Below are 16248 nucleotides of genomic sequence, written 5' to 3'. Positions count from 1 at the left end.
GAGGCCCCCGGGGGCTTGTGCTGGTGGGATGTGAACAATTTAAGGCTGTTTATCACGAGCCCAGTTGGGCTGGGAGAGGATGGGCTAGGGAATGGCTTGCAAAGAGAAGGGAAGGGGTTTCTTGGGGTTGCCTTTGCAACGAAGGAGGCTTCGTGGAATCCCTTAAAGCATTCATCTCTGCCGAGCGTGTAGCCTTTCCTCTGTGATGTTCCTGATGAATTTGGCAGGTGTGATGGGGGGGGGGGGGGGAAGGGGGGGGTGTTTATCATCAAAGGGGAATGAGTGAGGGCCTGTGCGGTACCTTCAGGCTGAAACCTGTCTGATTTTCCCCCTGTGCCTGCCAATCTCTCTTGGAATCAAGGAGACGCCTCTTGAGCACAACCCCACGGCACCCTCTGTTCCTTCAGATATCCCGTAATTACCCGGTGCCACACGGGTTCCTGAAGAACCCTGGTTTGCAGCCCTGGCCACCTGCTTGCCAGCCTCTCCCACAGCCAGTTCTTTGTGCACAGAGCTGGGTTTCCCTGGGCACGTGTTGCATCCTCCAGCTCTTCTCTGCTGGAGCCTTGTGCTCCCACTGCTGCCTTCTCACCGCCTCCACCTCCCCCTCCTCTCCTTGCCCCTGCTCCCTGCTGAGCCAGCAGTGTTATCTTATGGTTATGGAAAGTTTAGCTCGATGCTGACTGCCATTAATACTGAGATCTTGTTTTGTTGTTGTTTGTTTCCTTATAGGAAGTGAACAGAATGGGCTGGACTTTAACAGGCAGGTAAGACGCTCTCTGGATTCTCCTGCTTTCTTGGATTGCTGTTCGTTTGTTGCTCGTCTCGCTGAGTCCCAGGCAGCTCCTAAGAGGAGATAAAAGTGTGAGGCTGTGAGCTACTGCTAAACAAACCACAGAAGTCCTTCCCAATTCCCCTTGTGGGACACAGTGGCAGATAAAACGTTGGGTTTCCAGGCTTCCCCATTTCATAGAAATTCAGCTAATTATAGAGTTTCTTTAAATCACGCTTTGCTTGAGGCTTTCTCTGGCTTTTTAATTATTTCTATTGTCATTTAGAAACAAAAGGGACCACAGTAACACCGGCAAATGAGCAAACCCCACCACAAAGCTCCATGCGTTCGCACTATGTGCGACACTGGCACTGAAAGCACTGTGGTATGCAAGTCTGGGAGCACGGGGCTGACTCACGGGAGTATCAGCAAGGGCTGGAGATGAGGTGGTTTGAGGTCTTGGAGTGCCTAGGTCAAGACCAGGCCTGCCTACAATGGCAGATTCCTCTTTGCTAGGTGGTGGGGAAAGGGACACCAGAGAAATGCACGTCCTTCTGACAGCAGGGCAGCACGTGAGGGTCTGCAGGGATGCTGCCTTTGCTGTGAGATGTTATCCTCCAGCTCCATGCAGCTAAAACAGCCCCTCTCTCATGGAGCGCCTGCAGGTTTCCAGACCTGGCTCTCAGAAATCCACCAACCTCAAAGCAGAACTGCAAAGGGAGGCAGGTGACGGCTCCGTGCAGAGAGCGGATCTTGAATCTGCGCAGAAACATGCAAATATGCTCCAAGTCTGAAGCTAAAGACTCCTACGGCCACCCATGGAGCTGGGCTCAGACCTGAGAAATAAAAAGAGGAGGTCTGGAGAGCAAAGCCACCGACCTGCTGCAGGGCCTGGGGCTGGCTGGGGAGCTGCAGCTGGGAAAGCAGCTGCATGGGCAGCCACCAGCACCTGATGTCTGCACCCCTCACAGCACAGCAGCCTGCCAGCTTCCAGCTTCACCTTCCCCGAGTCCAAGGGCTGCGATCTTTGCAGGCTTCCCGCTGGCAGCAGGTGGGCAGCTGGTGCTGCCCCGTCCCTTTCCTGCCTTCCCACCTTCCCTCGGTGGCTCTGGTCTGGCAGATGTCAGCGAGCTGCTGTTTGTTTGGTTGGTTTGGCTGCTCCGGCGTTGGGTGGGTCGTAACTTCCTATCCAAAGGTGTCTTAACACGTTCAGCCATCTTCCAGGTTTTTGGAAGACCCAGCTGAAAACAAAAAGTCTTGTGTCTCCAGCTCTGCGGATTGCAGAGCCCAAAGCACAGGCTTTTCGCACGCCAAGAGTAGAATCCAATCTGCTTCTGACGGGCGATAAAAGAAAATTCCCTCCAGATAGAAATAAGCTATGAAAGCACGAGACCGTTGCAAACTTTTCCTATGGCAACACCACAAAGATGTTACAACTGGATCCTGGGCTGAGGTTAATCAAGGAAACGCTATTGACTGCGGTGAGGGAGAGCTGTATTGCAGCCGCCAGTGATTGGGCTCGTTATCATTCAGCTCCTGGTCCCTTGCATGCTGCTGAATGAGGGCTGCTGGTCAAGGCGTGGGGGCAGCCCCATAATCAGTAGGATTTGGGTGAGCCTGGGGGTGGACGCGGGCCCTTAAGGCAGTGTGGCTCTCTGTCTCCCTCTCTTGGCTCTCCCAAGGCCACGTGTAGAGATGAGCTGCTCTTCTCATTGCCATTATCTCAACTGAGCCCAAACGCACGCTCACGTTTCGGGTTGGCCTCAGCTATTGGCGAATTTATCTTTAATTCAGCAAATAGATGTCGAGCGATGAGAAAAAGGAAGAGGGGAGATATGGAAATATCAAAGTGTTCTCATGTAAAACCAGATGCCGGGCTCGTTCATTAGGGTGGAGGTTGGTGGGTTTTTAATTTTGGTTTGGGGTTTGGGTTGGTTTGGGGTTGTTTTTTTTTTTTTTTCTTTGTTACCTTGCAATTCAAGTTTTCAAGCTGAAGCCAGAGAAGTATGGTTTGAAACCCAACTCCAAGCCGAATGCGAGAGCTCTTTGACTTTATTTGGAGTGTTGGGCGCTAATCGCTTTGAAGATCATAAATCTCACATCGTTTAAGCCTCTCCCCCAGCCTTTGTAGATGGCCTACATTTCAGGTCTGCTTCCCTCCCCTGTTGTGCTCCAGGCAGGAGGAGAAGGGTGGAGTGACCTGGTTAGACCCCTTCTTGCCTCCCAGTTCCCTGCTGGGACGGCTCTCACCCTGCAGATGGGGAGGAGGGAAACTCTTGCGGAGCTTGAGGTTTTCTCGCAGTTTGTGGGTCAGCCCTGTGCTTTATGAGAAAGCTGCTTTCTGCTCCCTCAACCTATTTGGCAGCCGTCCTTCCCCCTCCCCCCGCCCCCCCTCCCCAGGTCGAAGATGTGGGGCCGGGCCTGGGTGCCGATGTGGAGCAGGTCCCGGAAGCCGCGCGTCACCACCAGGGCCGTGCGCTCCCCGCGGCGCTGCAGCAGCGCGTTGGTGGCCACCGTGGTGCCCATGCGGATCCACTGCACGCAGCGCGCGTCCACGGGACCCTCGGCCGCCACCGCCACGCCGCACTGTGGGGCACACGCGGAGCTCAGCCCCACGGCGCAAAGCTCGGACCCATAGGGAAAGACTTGGCCCCATAGGGACAGCTCGGCCCCATAGGGAAAGACTTGGACCCATAGGGACAGCTCAGCCTCATACGGAGAGAACTTGGACCCATAGGGAAAGCTCAGCCCCATAGGGAATGCTCGGACCCATAGGGAATGCTCGGACCCATAGGGACACCTTGGCCCCATAAGGAAGGCTTGGCCCCATAGCGAAGGCTTGGCCCCATAGGGAAAGGCTTGGCCCCATAGGAAAGGCTTGACCCCATAGGGAAGGCCTGGCCCCATAGGGACAGCTTGGCCCCATAGCGAAGACTTGGCCCCATAGGGAAAGGTTGGCCCCATAGGGAGAGGACTTGGACCCAAAGGGAACGCTCGGACCCATAGGGACACCTTGGCCCCATAGGGAAGGCTTGGCCCCATAAGGACAGCTTGGCCCCATAGAGACAGGACTNCCCCCCCTCCCCTCTTCAACCTCTCCTCCCACCTGGATGCAACAGTAATTTGTATGTGAATGAGAGGGGAAAGGGCGTGTATGGAAAAAAGCAGCATCTTCTGCCTTGCCTATCTGGTTTGGCTTTTTTATTTAGAGAGTCTAATGCTGGTTGTTTCCTGTTTATATCAAGGGAAATGCAAAGAGAGAGTAATAAACTTTCACCTTCAGTGCTGGCAACCTGGGGAGGGACATCTGCTTCTTGACGGTTTGGGATCGTGGCCAGAGCGTGTCAGGGGGAGAAGCAAGGAACTCTGCAAGGCTGGCTTCAGAGTCTTGCAGCAAAACGGCTCCGAGTCCAGAGCTGGGCACTGGGTCCAGAGCTCTCCCTGGAGGCGTTGCATTGGGGCTTTTCCTGCTGCCGTGCAGTGATCCTCACCAGGTGGGGAGACTTTGTTTGTGTAATTTCCTCACTGGTACATGCAACTTTCACCCTGTAAGGAAACGCTACGCTGTTTGTTTTTATAGACGGCTCTGAGTAGAGCTGTTCTGGAGAGCAGGTAATTTGCCCTTTGTCTGGAGTTAATCTGAACTAACATTGGTTCTGGAGTGCTCATGGAGCTGAGGGTGATGGTTTTGGGCGATGGCAGGTGTTGTGTGCGCGATGTGCACGCTACAGTTAGCAGGGAAAGATACAGACCCTGGGTCAGTGGCTTCTTTTCCACCAGGGAGGTGATGGGTGGGATGGTTTTGCTCGTTGCCTTGCAGCAGTGCAGCTCTGAGTGCTGGGGTAGAGCGAGGGCTGGCCCTCCTCTCCTTGCAGAGATGCTCTCAAGCGCTGCGCTGCACCCCAGTGCTGGGACATCTTCTGTAACAGAGCTGAAAGGTTATGGATTACCAAGGCAGGAAAGGCTTAGCAGGATCTGGATGTGTTCTGTATCCAAATACGCCATGCAGTTTCGTTCCAGCGAGAGGCTGACCCTTGCAGACAGGCTGTCATTAGTTTAATGGTAATGATGGGTTGGAGATTTGTACCAATATAAAGGCAATGCTGCCGTGAGACCTGGCCATATTTCAGGCAGATGAGCAGGTGATCGTGTGCCTGAGTAGCCCGAGGCTCTGCACAGCCTGAATTTTCCTGTTGGTTCTTTACTCCTATTACTTTATATTCTTTGTTTAATGCCCATTAGAGGTGTAACGTGGGTGCATCCCTTTCCTATGGATCTCCTAGGAATAGGACCTTGGGAAGCAGGTAGCTGGGTGATGTGTTGGTGGGGCAGGAGAGATCTTGTGAGCACAGGGGGAGCACCTAGGGTTAGATCAGAGAACAGGAGACGTGACCGAAGTGCTCTGGTGTTCATGTGCACTTCAACTCAGCATTGAGCTCCCACATCGTGTCATACATGACTCTCCCTAACGAGTGTAAGGGATGCATTTCACATCTCTCTCTCCCCGTGCTCAACCAGCACCCTGCCATTTTGCTGCTTAACGTTCCCAGCTGCTAGGACTCGAGTTGACTTCTTGGCCAGCGGAATGCACCTGCCAGAATAGCCCCAAAAAATCAGGGGGTCTTCTGAAAAAACTCTTCCAAAATCAGGAGGCGGATTCCACGTGCTGCAGTCCCAGCCTGCTGCCAGAGGTGCCACCTGGGGACCTGCTTCCCCGACCTCATCTCTCCGCCCTGTCCCCATCTGCTGGGGTCATCGTCTGGGGGATCTTTGATTTACAGCTGTTTCTGAGGGAGGAGCCTGAGCTGTCTCGGATTTTCACAGCTGATGTCCCGTAGGCACATGATGTGAGGAAAAGCAAGCAGGCAAAGCTGCGTCTGAGATCGGAGATCACAGGTGGCCCTTTGCAGTGCCATTAATAACGCCCTGACCTTGTTTGGTCCTTTCCGCCCACGCGTCTGAAGGCGCTTTGCTAATGAACTGAGCATCCCGGTGCCTCCAGAAGGTAGGGAGGTGTTCAGCCCCGTCTTGCAGGCAGACACTGACTGCCCGGCTTTTCCCAGAGATGCTGAGCGCTGAGATTGCAGCTGAAATCAGCGGGTGCTTCCTAGGAGAGTTGCCTGTGGACATCGAGGCGTATTGTAATCCAGGGACTCGCTCCCTGGCTGAGCTGGGATACGGGCTCCCATTCTCTGATTCATAGTCTTGTGCTCAACCACAGACAAGTTCTTCCTCCCCTCCATCCTTTTGAAGGTGGAAAGAAGGGCCCAGCTCGCTCGGTAGTTTGTTATTAATATCTGGGATGCAAAACTCCCTGCAGATTTAATTTTGCTCAATCAGGGCTTCCCTCCCCCCGGCGATCTCTCTCATAGTTTTTTCATTCCACTCTGTGTTCCCACCTCCCCCTAATCTCGTGTGTTCCCTCGATGTCATTTCTGTTCCTGCTTGGCTCTCCCTGTGGGTAGTTCAGGTTTCAGTCTGCCCTCCAGATTTCCATCCCCATCCTGTTTTGCCCTCCTCTCGAGGGGAGGTTCCCATCCTTCTTCCTTCTCCCCTCTGGGGATCAATTCAGATTTCACTCTCTCTTCTTCTCCGCATCGCCCCAGGGTCTCAGCCAAAGTCTTGCAGCTGCTTTTCATCTCTTCAGCCTCCTCTAGCTGGAAATGGGCCCAGCTGTCCATATCTGCCTTGACTGACACTGGATCTAAGTGGAGCACCACCTTGGCCTTTCCCTTTTGAAGTTCCCTTGCTCCGTCCTAAGGATAGACTGATTGCATAAATTTGTATGTGTGCTGCTTCTTCATTGAAATGCAGCCCTTTGGGAAAGCGTCAGAGAAAGCCCTGGCTGGAGGGAAAGTCCTCTGTTTCTAAATATGGCACTGCTTTGCTTAGGACAGCGATGTAGAGGAACCTCTTCTGCAGGCTAGTTTTGTTTTGGCACCTCAGAGGCCCTCAGATGAGATTGCTGGGAACCAACTTCAAAACGCGCCAGTGATTCTCTGGGGAAGGTTATAGGGGGAATGATGGAAGTAGGAGGAAGGATTTGGGTTTGGGTTTGTTGGATTTTTAAGTATTACTTTTTCTTTTTCCTCAAGGGCTGGATTGAAATCACTGGATTTGTTTGGTTAGCCACTAACTGTTGGGAACAACCCAGTAATGCTTCTGAGTTGCTGGGCTGTACCAGGCTGTAAGGTCCAGTTGCAGCCCGTTCACAAACTCCAGCTGTCTCACTCTGACCTCTATTCATAAGGTATTTTCTACACTTTTGGCCTTGGCCCAATGGAAATACCTCTCGTGCTGTTGTTCCAAAGCTGTCTTATAGATCAGGGATGGACAGGGCTGGTCTTCTCTTTGTGCAAGTTCTCTGCTCCAGCCGTGCTCCTCTCACCTTTGGTCGATGTTTTCTGAGCTTGCAGGGGATAAGCTCTGTTTTTATGCACTAAAGAGACCTAACGATCGTTTCCATAATAGAAACTGAGCCCAAGGCATAGTTGTCACCATCAAGGCAATATTTAGGTTGCCCGGCACCTTTTTAAGCATGGATATGAGTCTTCTGCCTGCTGGAGAATGGCTCATTGGTAATAAAGAGAAGACACCAAATTCTTGAAGGCCTTTCATCTGGTGAGCTCCAAGAATTCAATCAAAGCCTGCACCACCCAGCAAGGGTGGGGCCCTGCACCCATTTTGCAGAAGGGCAAGTCATAGCATAAAAAGGTGAAGGCGATGGGGTTTCAAGCAAGGCCTCTAATTTTGGAAGCCTGACATCAGAGCGCACTTTCTCCCATCCCGGAGGTGGTGTGCTCGCGCTCCATGTGAAATCAGTGGGTCGGACTGGCGGAGCTCAGCCCCTCGGGGGGCAGACGCGGGGTTCTCGCTACAGCACACCCCACACGTGGAAGTCACCCAGAGCTCTCTATCCTCCGTTCCCTCCCTACTTTTCGTATCCCTGCCTATAGCAGGGGGGTTGGAACTAGATGATCTTAAAGGTCCCTTCCACCCAAACCATTCTGTGGTTCCACTCAAAATGAAAAACGATGCATTGCTGTCCAGCAATGTTGATCTTTCTCACTCTTCCTTTCTTTTTTTAATTATATTCCCTGTGTGCCTTGGTTTGATTCTTTTCCTTGTGTCCCAGTTCCCCAGGGCAGCGGGTGCCAAAACTCCCCTGCCCCAATCAGAGGGACCTGCAGAGCCAGGATGGAGCTGGCCCCAGTCACAGGAGCCAGCCAGTTCCAAGCGAGTTCCTTTCCAATGCAGGATGTGGTGGGAAGCAATGTGCCACTGAGAGACCCCCGCACCACGGCACTGCTGGGGGGTGACAGATCCAGGGGCTGTGGGGAGGCAGTGCTGGATAATGGGATGGCTTCTGGCTGGTTGGCAGCCAGAGGGCATGGAGAATACGGAACGAGTGCAATCTGCTCCCCGTCAGCCGGAGATCGGTGGGAAAGGGGAAATTTTTCATGAGTGGTTGCAGGTTTGATTCTGGCCCCAGCAAAGCTCTGTCAGACAGCTTTCCTGCTGACTTCAACAGGAACGTGGTCAGGTTCCAGGGAACCTGTGCAAGCATGCAGGAGGGCCTGGGAGAAGCCATGTAGCCTGGTGTGTGTGAAATCGAATTGATAAGGAAAGGGGCAGGGATGCAGCTCAGGGTGGGAGAGAAGATAAACACCAAGGTGTAGGCAGAGGTGGAGTTCTGGAGAGCTTTGGAAGTTGGGTAAGTGGAATTGAGCGTGATACAGGAGCAGTGCTGCAATGTATGGGGAGATCAGGGCAGGAGGGCAGCGCTGGGGGCTGAGGTGGGGAGTCCTGGAGCGGAGCTGTGGGAGAAATCACAGCCTTTATGGTGGTAAAACAGTTTTCCGTGCTTTGTTTGGAGGTTCTCACCATTCTGACCAAGAAAATGACATCTTCCCCTCCCCTTTTTTATGAATACTTCCAATTTGGCAGATCCGCAGGCCCTGGCAGGGGAGGCACCGCATGCCTGAGTACCAACAATAAGAGTGAAGGTGCTCTGATTGTCAGTATCCCTTGGCCAGTTCTGTGCTCTCGGGATGCAGACAACCACCCCAAAGCTCTGAGCTCGCACAGGGAAGGTTCAGCTGGGAGCAGTGACCATTAGGGGCTGGTGCTCGCCCAGCTCTGGCTCCAGTTCCCCTTGCCCATGCCCAGCGCTGGCACTGGGAGCCCACTGTGCTACATACTCCTCAGCATTCTGAGTCCTGTTGCTCGGTGCAGAGGGCAGGGGTGACTTTTTCCTGTTCTATGCCTCAGTGCAAAAGCACCAGGGTAACGCTGCACCAGAAATGCTGCCAATGCAAAGTGGAGCGTGGCTCTGTCAGTTCCCCTTTGTGGAGCTCGTATCTCGGTGACGCTCGGTTTTGATTTCCCACCCCCGCTTTTACTGCAGCCGTGGCACAGCCACGAGTGTCCTGAGCTGAAGCTCGGAGGGTTAAAGCACATCGGATCCAACCTCAATTAATAAGCGCCAAGGCCTCGCAAAGCTCTGATGCAGGTGTGTTGAGGTTAGGGATTACATTTTAATTTTCCAGTGTGCTGTCATTACTGAGCGGTGAGAGGTAGTCTGCTAGGCATTCAGCGTGGGATTAATGCTGCTTTTGTCATGCTGACAGCTTCTAGAAATCCCACCCTTTGGTGCGAGAGGATATCAAATTTTATAGGGGGGATACCATTGAATTAACGTCAAGGTTTTCTGCTTTCTTCCCAGTGTCTGTTAAGCCTTGCCGCGTGTGCAGGATAGCACACGTGGAAATAGTAATTGCAAGCCCATTATTCTTATTGCTATAATTTATTATTAGCGTGTGTTTTATTTTACGGTGCCCACATGTGCAGGTAATTCATAGAGAAGCACGCTGACACCACGGGAAGGTGGGAAGGCTTGGCGAGCTGCAGTAGCCCCAGATGCAGTTCTGATATCTGGTTCTACCCTAAGACATCCTCCTTTGGCTTCAGGCAATGCTGATGTAGGAAATAGCACTTGGGGAACGATTCAGCCCAGGAAGCAACGTGCCGTTCCTTTTTGGTGAAGGGCAATTGGCTCAGGTCCTGTGAAGCCCTGTGCACCCAGTCCCCTTCCCAACAGCCATACCCGCTCCTCCTGCAGCTGTGGCGGGAGGGATAAACGTAAGTCAAAGGCTTACACAGTCGTGAATTGCTGACTGCGAGATAAGCCAGATACGAGGGCAGATAAATACCTGTTTCAAAGAGGTTACCGGCTAAATAGAAACTACCCAACTCACACAATTGTCTTCAGCCCTAAAAGAACGACCGCAGCTCCTGCCTGGTGCTGGGTAAGGCTGGCTTGGCTTTTGGGGCAGCTCTTATCTCAACGTAGGGCAAGCATCCCAGGGCTGAATCACTCAGTCCCACCTTTGCAAAGAGGACAGAGCGGTGCTGTGTCCCATCAGTGCTCCTCCAGAGGAGGAGGCTTGGGGCTGTGTGCAGGCTGCCTGGTGGGCAAGGATGAGCCGTGCAGATGGCCAGCACGCAGTGCCCCTGCTTTGCTTCTTTCTGGTCTGGGGGCCGCAGCCAGTTGCTTGTTGTTCATTACCAGAATTGCTAATTGAGGCAATGTTCAGCACCTCCAGCCGCCCCTGGCATTGGAGCTGGTTGGATGCCAGGAGCTGCAGCCAGAGCCCTGTCCAACCAATGGCATCCAGCTGCCAGCTCCCTGCCGAGCACGTGGCTCGCTCCGTCCGTCCGTCTGTCGGAAGGGTACGGCCGAGACCGGAGCTGCTAACGTGAATCTCTCCAACTTCCTCGTGTAAGGCTGGCCCCGTGCAGCTTTGCAATATGTCTGCAGGATGTTTTCACGAGCCGAATGTTTGCCAAAAGTTCACAGATCAGTTACAAAACAGATGTACTTTTTTTTTTTTTTCCTCCCCTTCTTCCTACTGGTAAGGAAGAGTTTGTGCAGTAATTGCAGGCAGGTTGGGAGATGTTTTCTTCATAATTCTCCTTCTTATGAAATGTTTATGAAACACCATCCACAAATCAGTTACGCAAGCAAGCCGAAGAGCTTTGATCATTTTCCATCGCCCTCAATATGTTTCTTAGTTTGTTTTGCCTTTTGTTTTTGTTTTCGGCCTAGAGATAGGCAAGAAACAATCCATCATTGGCCGTGCCCAGCCAACGCGCTCGCCAACTGAAGGAAGGGACTCTCCTTTCTCCAGTCACCCTTGCTGTGCTTTTTTCACTCGCATCGCTCGGGGGCAGCTGACCCTATTTTAAGGCTGTGAAAACATCCACCTGAGATTTGCAAGTGTGATTCTTCTCCCCAAAGGAGCTGTGCATGCGGGTGCCGCCTGCCGTTACCTGCTCCAGCCCGGGGCAGGCACCCAAAAGCGAGAGGGGAGCCTTGTGCTGTTTGATCTCCTCCTGCTCTCCTAGCAGGTCGCTTAGCCTTGGAGAGTGCAGTTTCCCCAAATCTAAGTCAATGGGAAGAAACGTTGGTTCTTCCCATTCTGACCACGGTCATCATTAGGGAACCACAGCAAGACCTGGTCTTGACTTCGGCTTAATCACCGTTGCTCGCTTGCCATGTTGTAGCATGGAGCTTGGCCAATACCAACATAGGGGTGAGCCCATGACAATTTCAGCCTCCTTTGGTTTCTTCAGGAAAGCTCTCGTCTTCGTAGAAAATACCTGCAAATACAGGTTGGATGCACTGGGAAAGGAAAGGCAACTCCTCCCCTTGTTTTATTACTTGGAAATTAACATGATTTTAAGGGAGTCTCATGATTTCGAGTGGCCGCGCCCACAATGTGTGTGGTTTTGGGGGGGTTTTGGGTTTGGGTTCTCTAATGTATGGTTGGTAACAGCACCGGTTTAGCTGGGGAAAAAAATGAAGGTGCAGGATTTGCATAAACCAACCCAAAAGTTTTGGATATCCCCCGAACTCTCACTAATGAACAATTAGCCAGCTGCGGGCCTGGTGGGGAGAGGAAGAGGAGGGAGAAGTAAAATTGAGCCTAAAACCAATGAAAAAAGGTGAAGGGAAGGATTTGTCAAGAACACCCAGGTTCCCGCCCACTGTGCAGGAGAGAGCCAGAGAATTCCAGGGACGGGGGAAGGAGCAGTGGGAGATGTTGTTGTTTTTAAATGGGGAACCGGTCCTTTGCCAAACCCACCTCCCGTTCTCATATTGTGCGATGCCGGGATGCAGCTACACACCCCTTTCAGCCTGGAACGCTTCCAGATCATTCCGCTTGGCAGCTGTAAAAATTGATTTCAGTTTGGAAATGGCTTGTGCTTCTTCAACACTCCGCTCCTGTTGGGATCATCACCCGGGCGGGATCCAGCACCTTGTTTTCTGAGAGGCGGACGGCTTTTCTTTTTGGGACTGCTGGGACTTGGATGACTGCGTTGTTGCGTGAGGCTGACCCATGGATTGCCAGCAGGGGTGACGTTTATTTATTTATTTTTCACTTTTTTGGCTTGGACGATTTTTTTTTAATTTTTGTTTTTTTAATTTCATTTTTATTATTATTTTTTTTTTTTAACGCACCCTCGGGGAAGGGGAAAGGCAAAAAAAAAAAAAAAAAAAAAAAGAAGGTGCAAAAAGCCGTTTCCCTCCACTGAGTGAATGGCTCGAGGGTAACGGTGTTCTCTGGAGCCTTTTGCTGCCATTTCAGTCATTTAAACACGATCGGCGTTGATAGCGATCAAGAAGCTCTTCCATCTGATTTTTTTCGCCAGGCCGTGCGGGATGATCATGCCAACCTGAGAGGTAGGAAAGAACTGGAATTTGTAGCATGTATAGCTCTTGTCGCAAGGAGCTCGTGTTATTGCAAAACGAGTTTCGGCAGTATCCAGAGCTGCAGTTGTAATGGAAGGAGGTGTTGTAACTCTGTTCCCTCCGCACAGCGCCTTCCAAAAATATTTATCGGGTCTCCCTGCACCGCAGCTCCAATGGTCACATCTTCCCTTTCTCTCATTGGGGAACGTTGCGCCTTTGTTTGCTTTATTCGACCTGAAGTAAAAACTCCTTTGGCCAAAAGTACTTGCTTGGGCCACGGTCTTTAAAAGGGACATTTCTTGCTCCCCTCTGCTGGTTGGAGGCTGCATCTCCTCCAGCACAACGCCGGCGAAGTGACCCCGCTCTACTATTGGGCCATGTTGGGTTGGGGCTACTTGATGGGACATGGAAGGTGCAGCCCCGGTAGTAAGAATGAATCCGCGATGCTGAGGCTGCGGACGAGGTCTTCGAGACATGTCCTTTCAGGTTTTCTCCTGGTTTTTCCAGTTTGTGGGAACGGGAGCCTCTTGCCCTGCCTTAGATTCGGACTGCTGAGATGAGCCTTGGTCTGAGCGCTCTCGCATTTGGAAAGAACTTAAGCCAAAATCTGGGAACCGTTTGCTCCTATCTTTCCTTAGAGAATATGCATGATAAGAGATCTACATGACTTTTTCTTGCGTGCAGCATCTGCACATAGGTGCTCCTCAGCTTTCAAGAATTAATCCACAAACTTCTAAAATCTCCCCAGTGAGGTTCACCCCTCTTCTCTCCCAGCTAAAAAATGTCAGCTAATACAAAATGATGTAACATTATTATCATTATACATGGAAGCAATATTAAAAATGAGCATGGAGACTCTGCAGTAAACCAGATGAAAGCATTCAGTTCTCGACCCTGGGTAAATTCTTAACAACGTGGACTCAGAAATCGTGATTTTTGTAGACTGGAATCCTTCCTGGAAATGAAAATAGGTTAAAATGACCACTGGACAAAGGGCTGATGTTTGTGAAACAGCTCGTTCTAGCTAAGGAAGTAGTCTTCTCCTCTGCTGATCCAGTACAATAGGACCTCCCAGTTTCTTGCTGTTTTCTCATACTTTGGTACATTTAGTGCTGAGAATGGTGCATTTTCAAATCTGGAAGATTGCACTGCTTTTTGAGGTCTTTCGCTTCCTAACCTTTCCTCTCCTGCTCTGCTCTCCATTCACTGCTACCTATGGAGAAAAGCGTGAGGCCGCCTACAGCCAACACAGGGCTGCGAGTTGTGATCTATAGAGGATTCGTGTCTTCCTAATAACACTACAAAATGCCTCAATGTTGTGTCTGAGGAAAGCTTTAAAGCCTGCTAAGTCACTGGAAACTTCCTCAAGTGTTTTAATTAATGTGCTTTAATTGAGCAAACTGCAAGCCTCCTCTTGGTTTGGCAAACCAGAAAACTGTGTCTATGTTGTAAACTGGAGAGCAGGGGTGGAAGCAGTGGCTCTCCCCCTTCTCCCACAGCCATCCCTTCCCCACCTCTCCCATCTCCAGCTCCTGACCTCCCCATGTCTGTCCCCTAACACCACTATCACTTTGCTCTTTTCCAGATTAAAACGGAAGACCTCAGTGACTCCTTGCAATCGACAATCCCCCCCAGGTCAGGACACCTTGTACAGGGATCCTCAATGATGCCTGGAAGCCAGATCACAGGGGTGAGTGCCTTTGCTGCACCAGGGGTCAAGAAATGTCCAAGGGATAGGCTGGATCTGAGGCATTTGCCAAACTCGATGCATCTTTTGGCAGTGACAGAAGGAGACCTGAGGATATGACGGACACTGAGTCAAAAAAGTGAATTTGTGCTGGCACAAATCAGCCTCCTCCTCAGTCTCTTTTCAGCAGGTCTGTGTAATGCCAAGCCAAAGGATGCAGAGCGTTTGACATGGACCCAAAGGCACATGTGCTTGGGAGAGATTTCTGCTGAGGGTTTACTAAGTTTGAAAATCGTGCCATGCTCAGGAAATCCCTTGAGCTGAAAATAATTGGAGGCTGAGACAACACCAAGGGGGAGTGCTGGATATGTTTGCTCTTGCTTTCCTCTCTCCTGAATGCCTGGTTAATGCCATCATGGCAGTTATGACCCTGGACTAGATTAATTTTTAATCTGAACCAGCATAGCCAACTTTGGTATATATCTGCTCCTATTAATATACACCAGAGGAGACATTTATTCTTTGAGGGACTTTTTTTTCCCTAAAGAAATTTGTCTTATTGGAGCATTTTTCTCTCTCTCCTAAATAAATGCCAACCCCCATTCCCTAATCCCTATGGAAGATGTGGGACCCTAGCAACGTGAAGGAGCACTCTCAGCATCCCTCAGTCCTTATTGCCCGTTCTGTTCAGAGCAGAGTGGGGAAAGCCCAGCAGCTGTAGAACAAAGAGCAGAAAGCACATTGGGATCTGGTGGCTGTGCCCATGGCAGTGCAGGGCCGGTGAGGAGCTCATCCCCCTGCACAAAGCAGCACGGCATTGGTGGGATGGGACACTCTGTGTGATCTTAGGGAGCGTATTCTCTGAAAAATACGATGTCAGTGAGAAGCTGAGATCCAAGGGGGGTTGTTGTTACTTCTGACGAGCAGGTTTTGATTTCCATTCCCTCAAAAACGTCTTTCAAGCATTAACTTTTTCAGTTAGAAGCAGGCATTCTCCCTGTGGATGTCAATGTGCGTACGGAATTTATCTTACAAAGCTGAAACCTTCAGATCCTGGAGCAGCCCTGGATCTGCAGCTCTCCTGTGTGCGAAGGACACGGATGAGATGTGCCAGCAATTAGAGAAGTGTTAACGGGGTCAAGGACAGCGTAAAAGACCGGGGAGTGGGGAACCTCCCCGAGAGGCGATGCTGTGCGGAGAGCTGACATCTCTGAGCTTTGCTGTTTGATTTTCCCGCAGGATATGAGCTCTCTCCACACCCTGCAGCAGCTCGTGTTGCTTCCCGGCCACATGCAGTCCGTTCCCCAGTTTCTCCTCTCTCAGTCCCAGGCAGGGCAGCAAGGTAAGAGCAAGGAGAGGGGCACTGCCGTCATCAGATCCCTGCGTAGGAAGAGCCCTCCCTTCTCCCTCCTGTCGTTTTTAACCTTTCGGATTTCCCCGGCCCGATGCTGTGTCACCGGATGGGTTTCCCCGTCCCCCGTGGGGTTCCCACCCGCGGACGCCGCTCGGAAGGGTCGGGGGCGGAGACGCTGCGCTGAGCGCTCCGCGAGTGCCACCTTGGGGCCGCCCCAAATCCTGCTCCGGCCGTGGGGCTGGGGAGGAGCGGGAGAAAGAAAGGACCGAGGGCTCAACCCGGTGCTTGTGCAAGTCCTCCCGGCGCTGTCTTTATCTCCGAATTTCGCATGGCGTCCCTCCAACAAGTGCCGCACAGACGTGCCACTGATGGAGCTTATGCTGCTTGTGGGCAGGCGTAGCCCTCAGCCTGCCAGATGCAAAGGGATTGGGGCCCTTCTTCACATTCTTATTTATTCCAGTACAACTCAAAATTCGGGACTGAAACCTTAAAATATCTGCGGCTTGAGAGCAGCCATACACACAGCTCTGAAAAGTATTACATTGAGGGCAAGTGGGAAACCTATCTCAGTGTAAAATTGAGACAATGGATGTACATTTGACAATAGCCCAGAATTTAGTTGGCTGGAGCTGGCAGGGCCGGGATAATCTATTGCTCGCAGCCCGATTTTATTCATATAT

The 16248-nt window shown here is 51.6% G+C and overlaps 1 protein-coding gene across 3 annotated transcripts in view; it reads left to right on the top strand.

Annotated features, from left to right (window-relative positions):
• POU2F3 (POU class 2 homeobox 3) overlaps positions 1-16248 on the top strand; it is a 36470-nt gene that overhangs the window by 13315 nt on the left and 6907 nt on the right. For all 3 annotated transcript variants that reach the window (XM_021376382.1, XM_021376381.1, XM_021376379.1), the window contains exons 4-6: positions 733-767; positions 14113-14217; positions 15454-15556. In XM_021376382.1, the coding sequence (XP_021232057.1) occupies positions 733-767; positions 14113-14217; positions 15454-15556 (243 nt within the window). The remainder of the gene's footprint in view (positions 1-732; positions 768-14112; positions 14218-15453; positions 15557-16248) is intronic.

This window comes from Numida meleagris, chromosome 23 (assembly GCF_002078875.1).
Source record: "Numida meleagris isolate 19003 breed g44 Domestic line chromosome 23, NumMel1.0, whole genome shotgun sequence".
Taxonomy (NCBI): Eukaryota; Metazoa; Chordata; class Aves; order Galliformes; family Numididae; genus Numida; species Numida meleagris.
The sequence above is the reverse complement of the archived record's forward strand: the minus strand, read 5'-3'. Positions and strand labels throughout refer to the sequence as shown.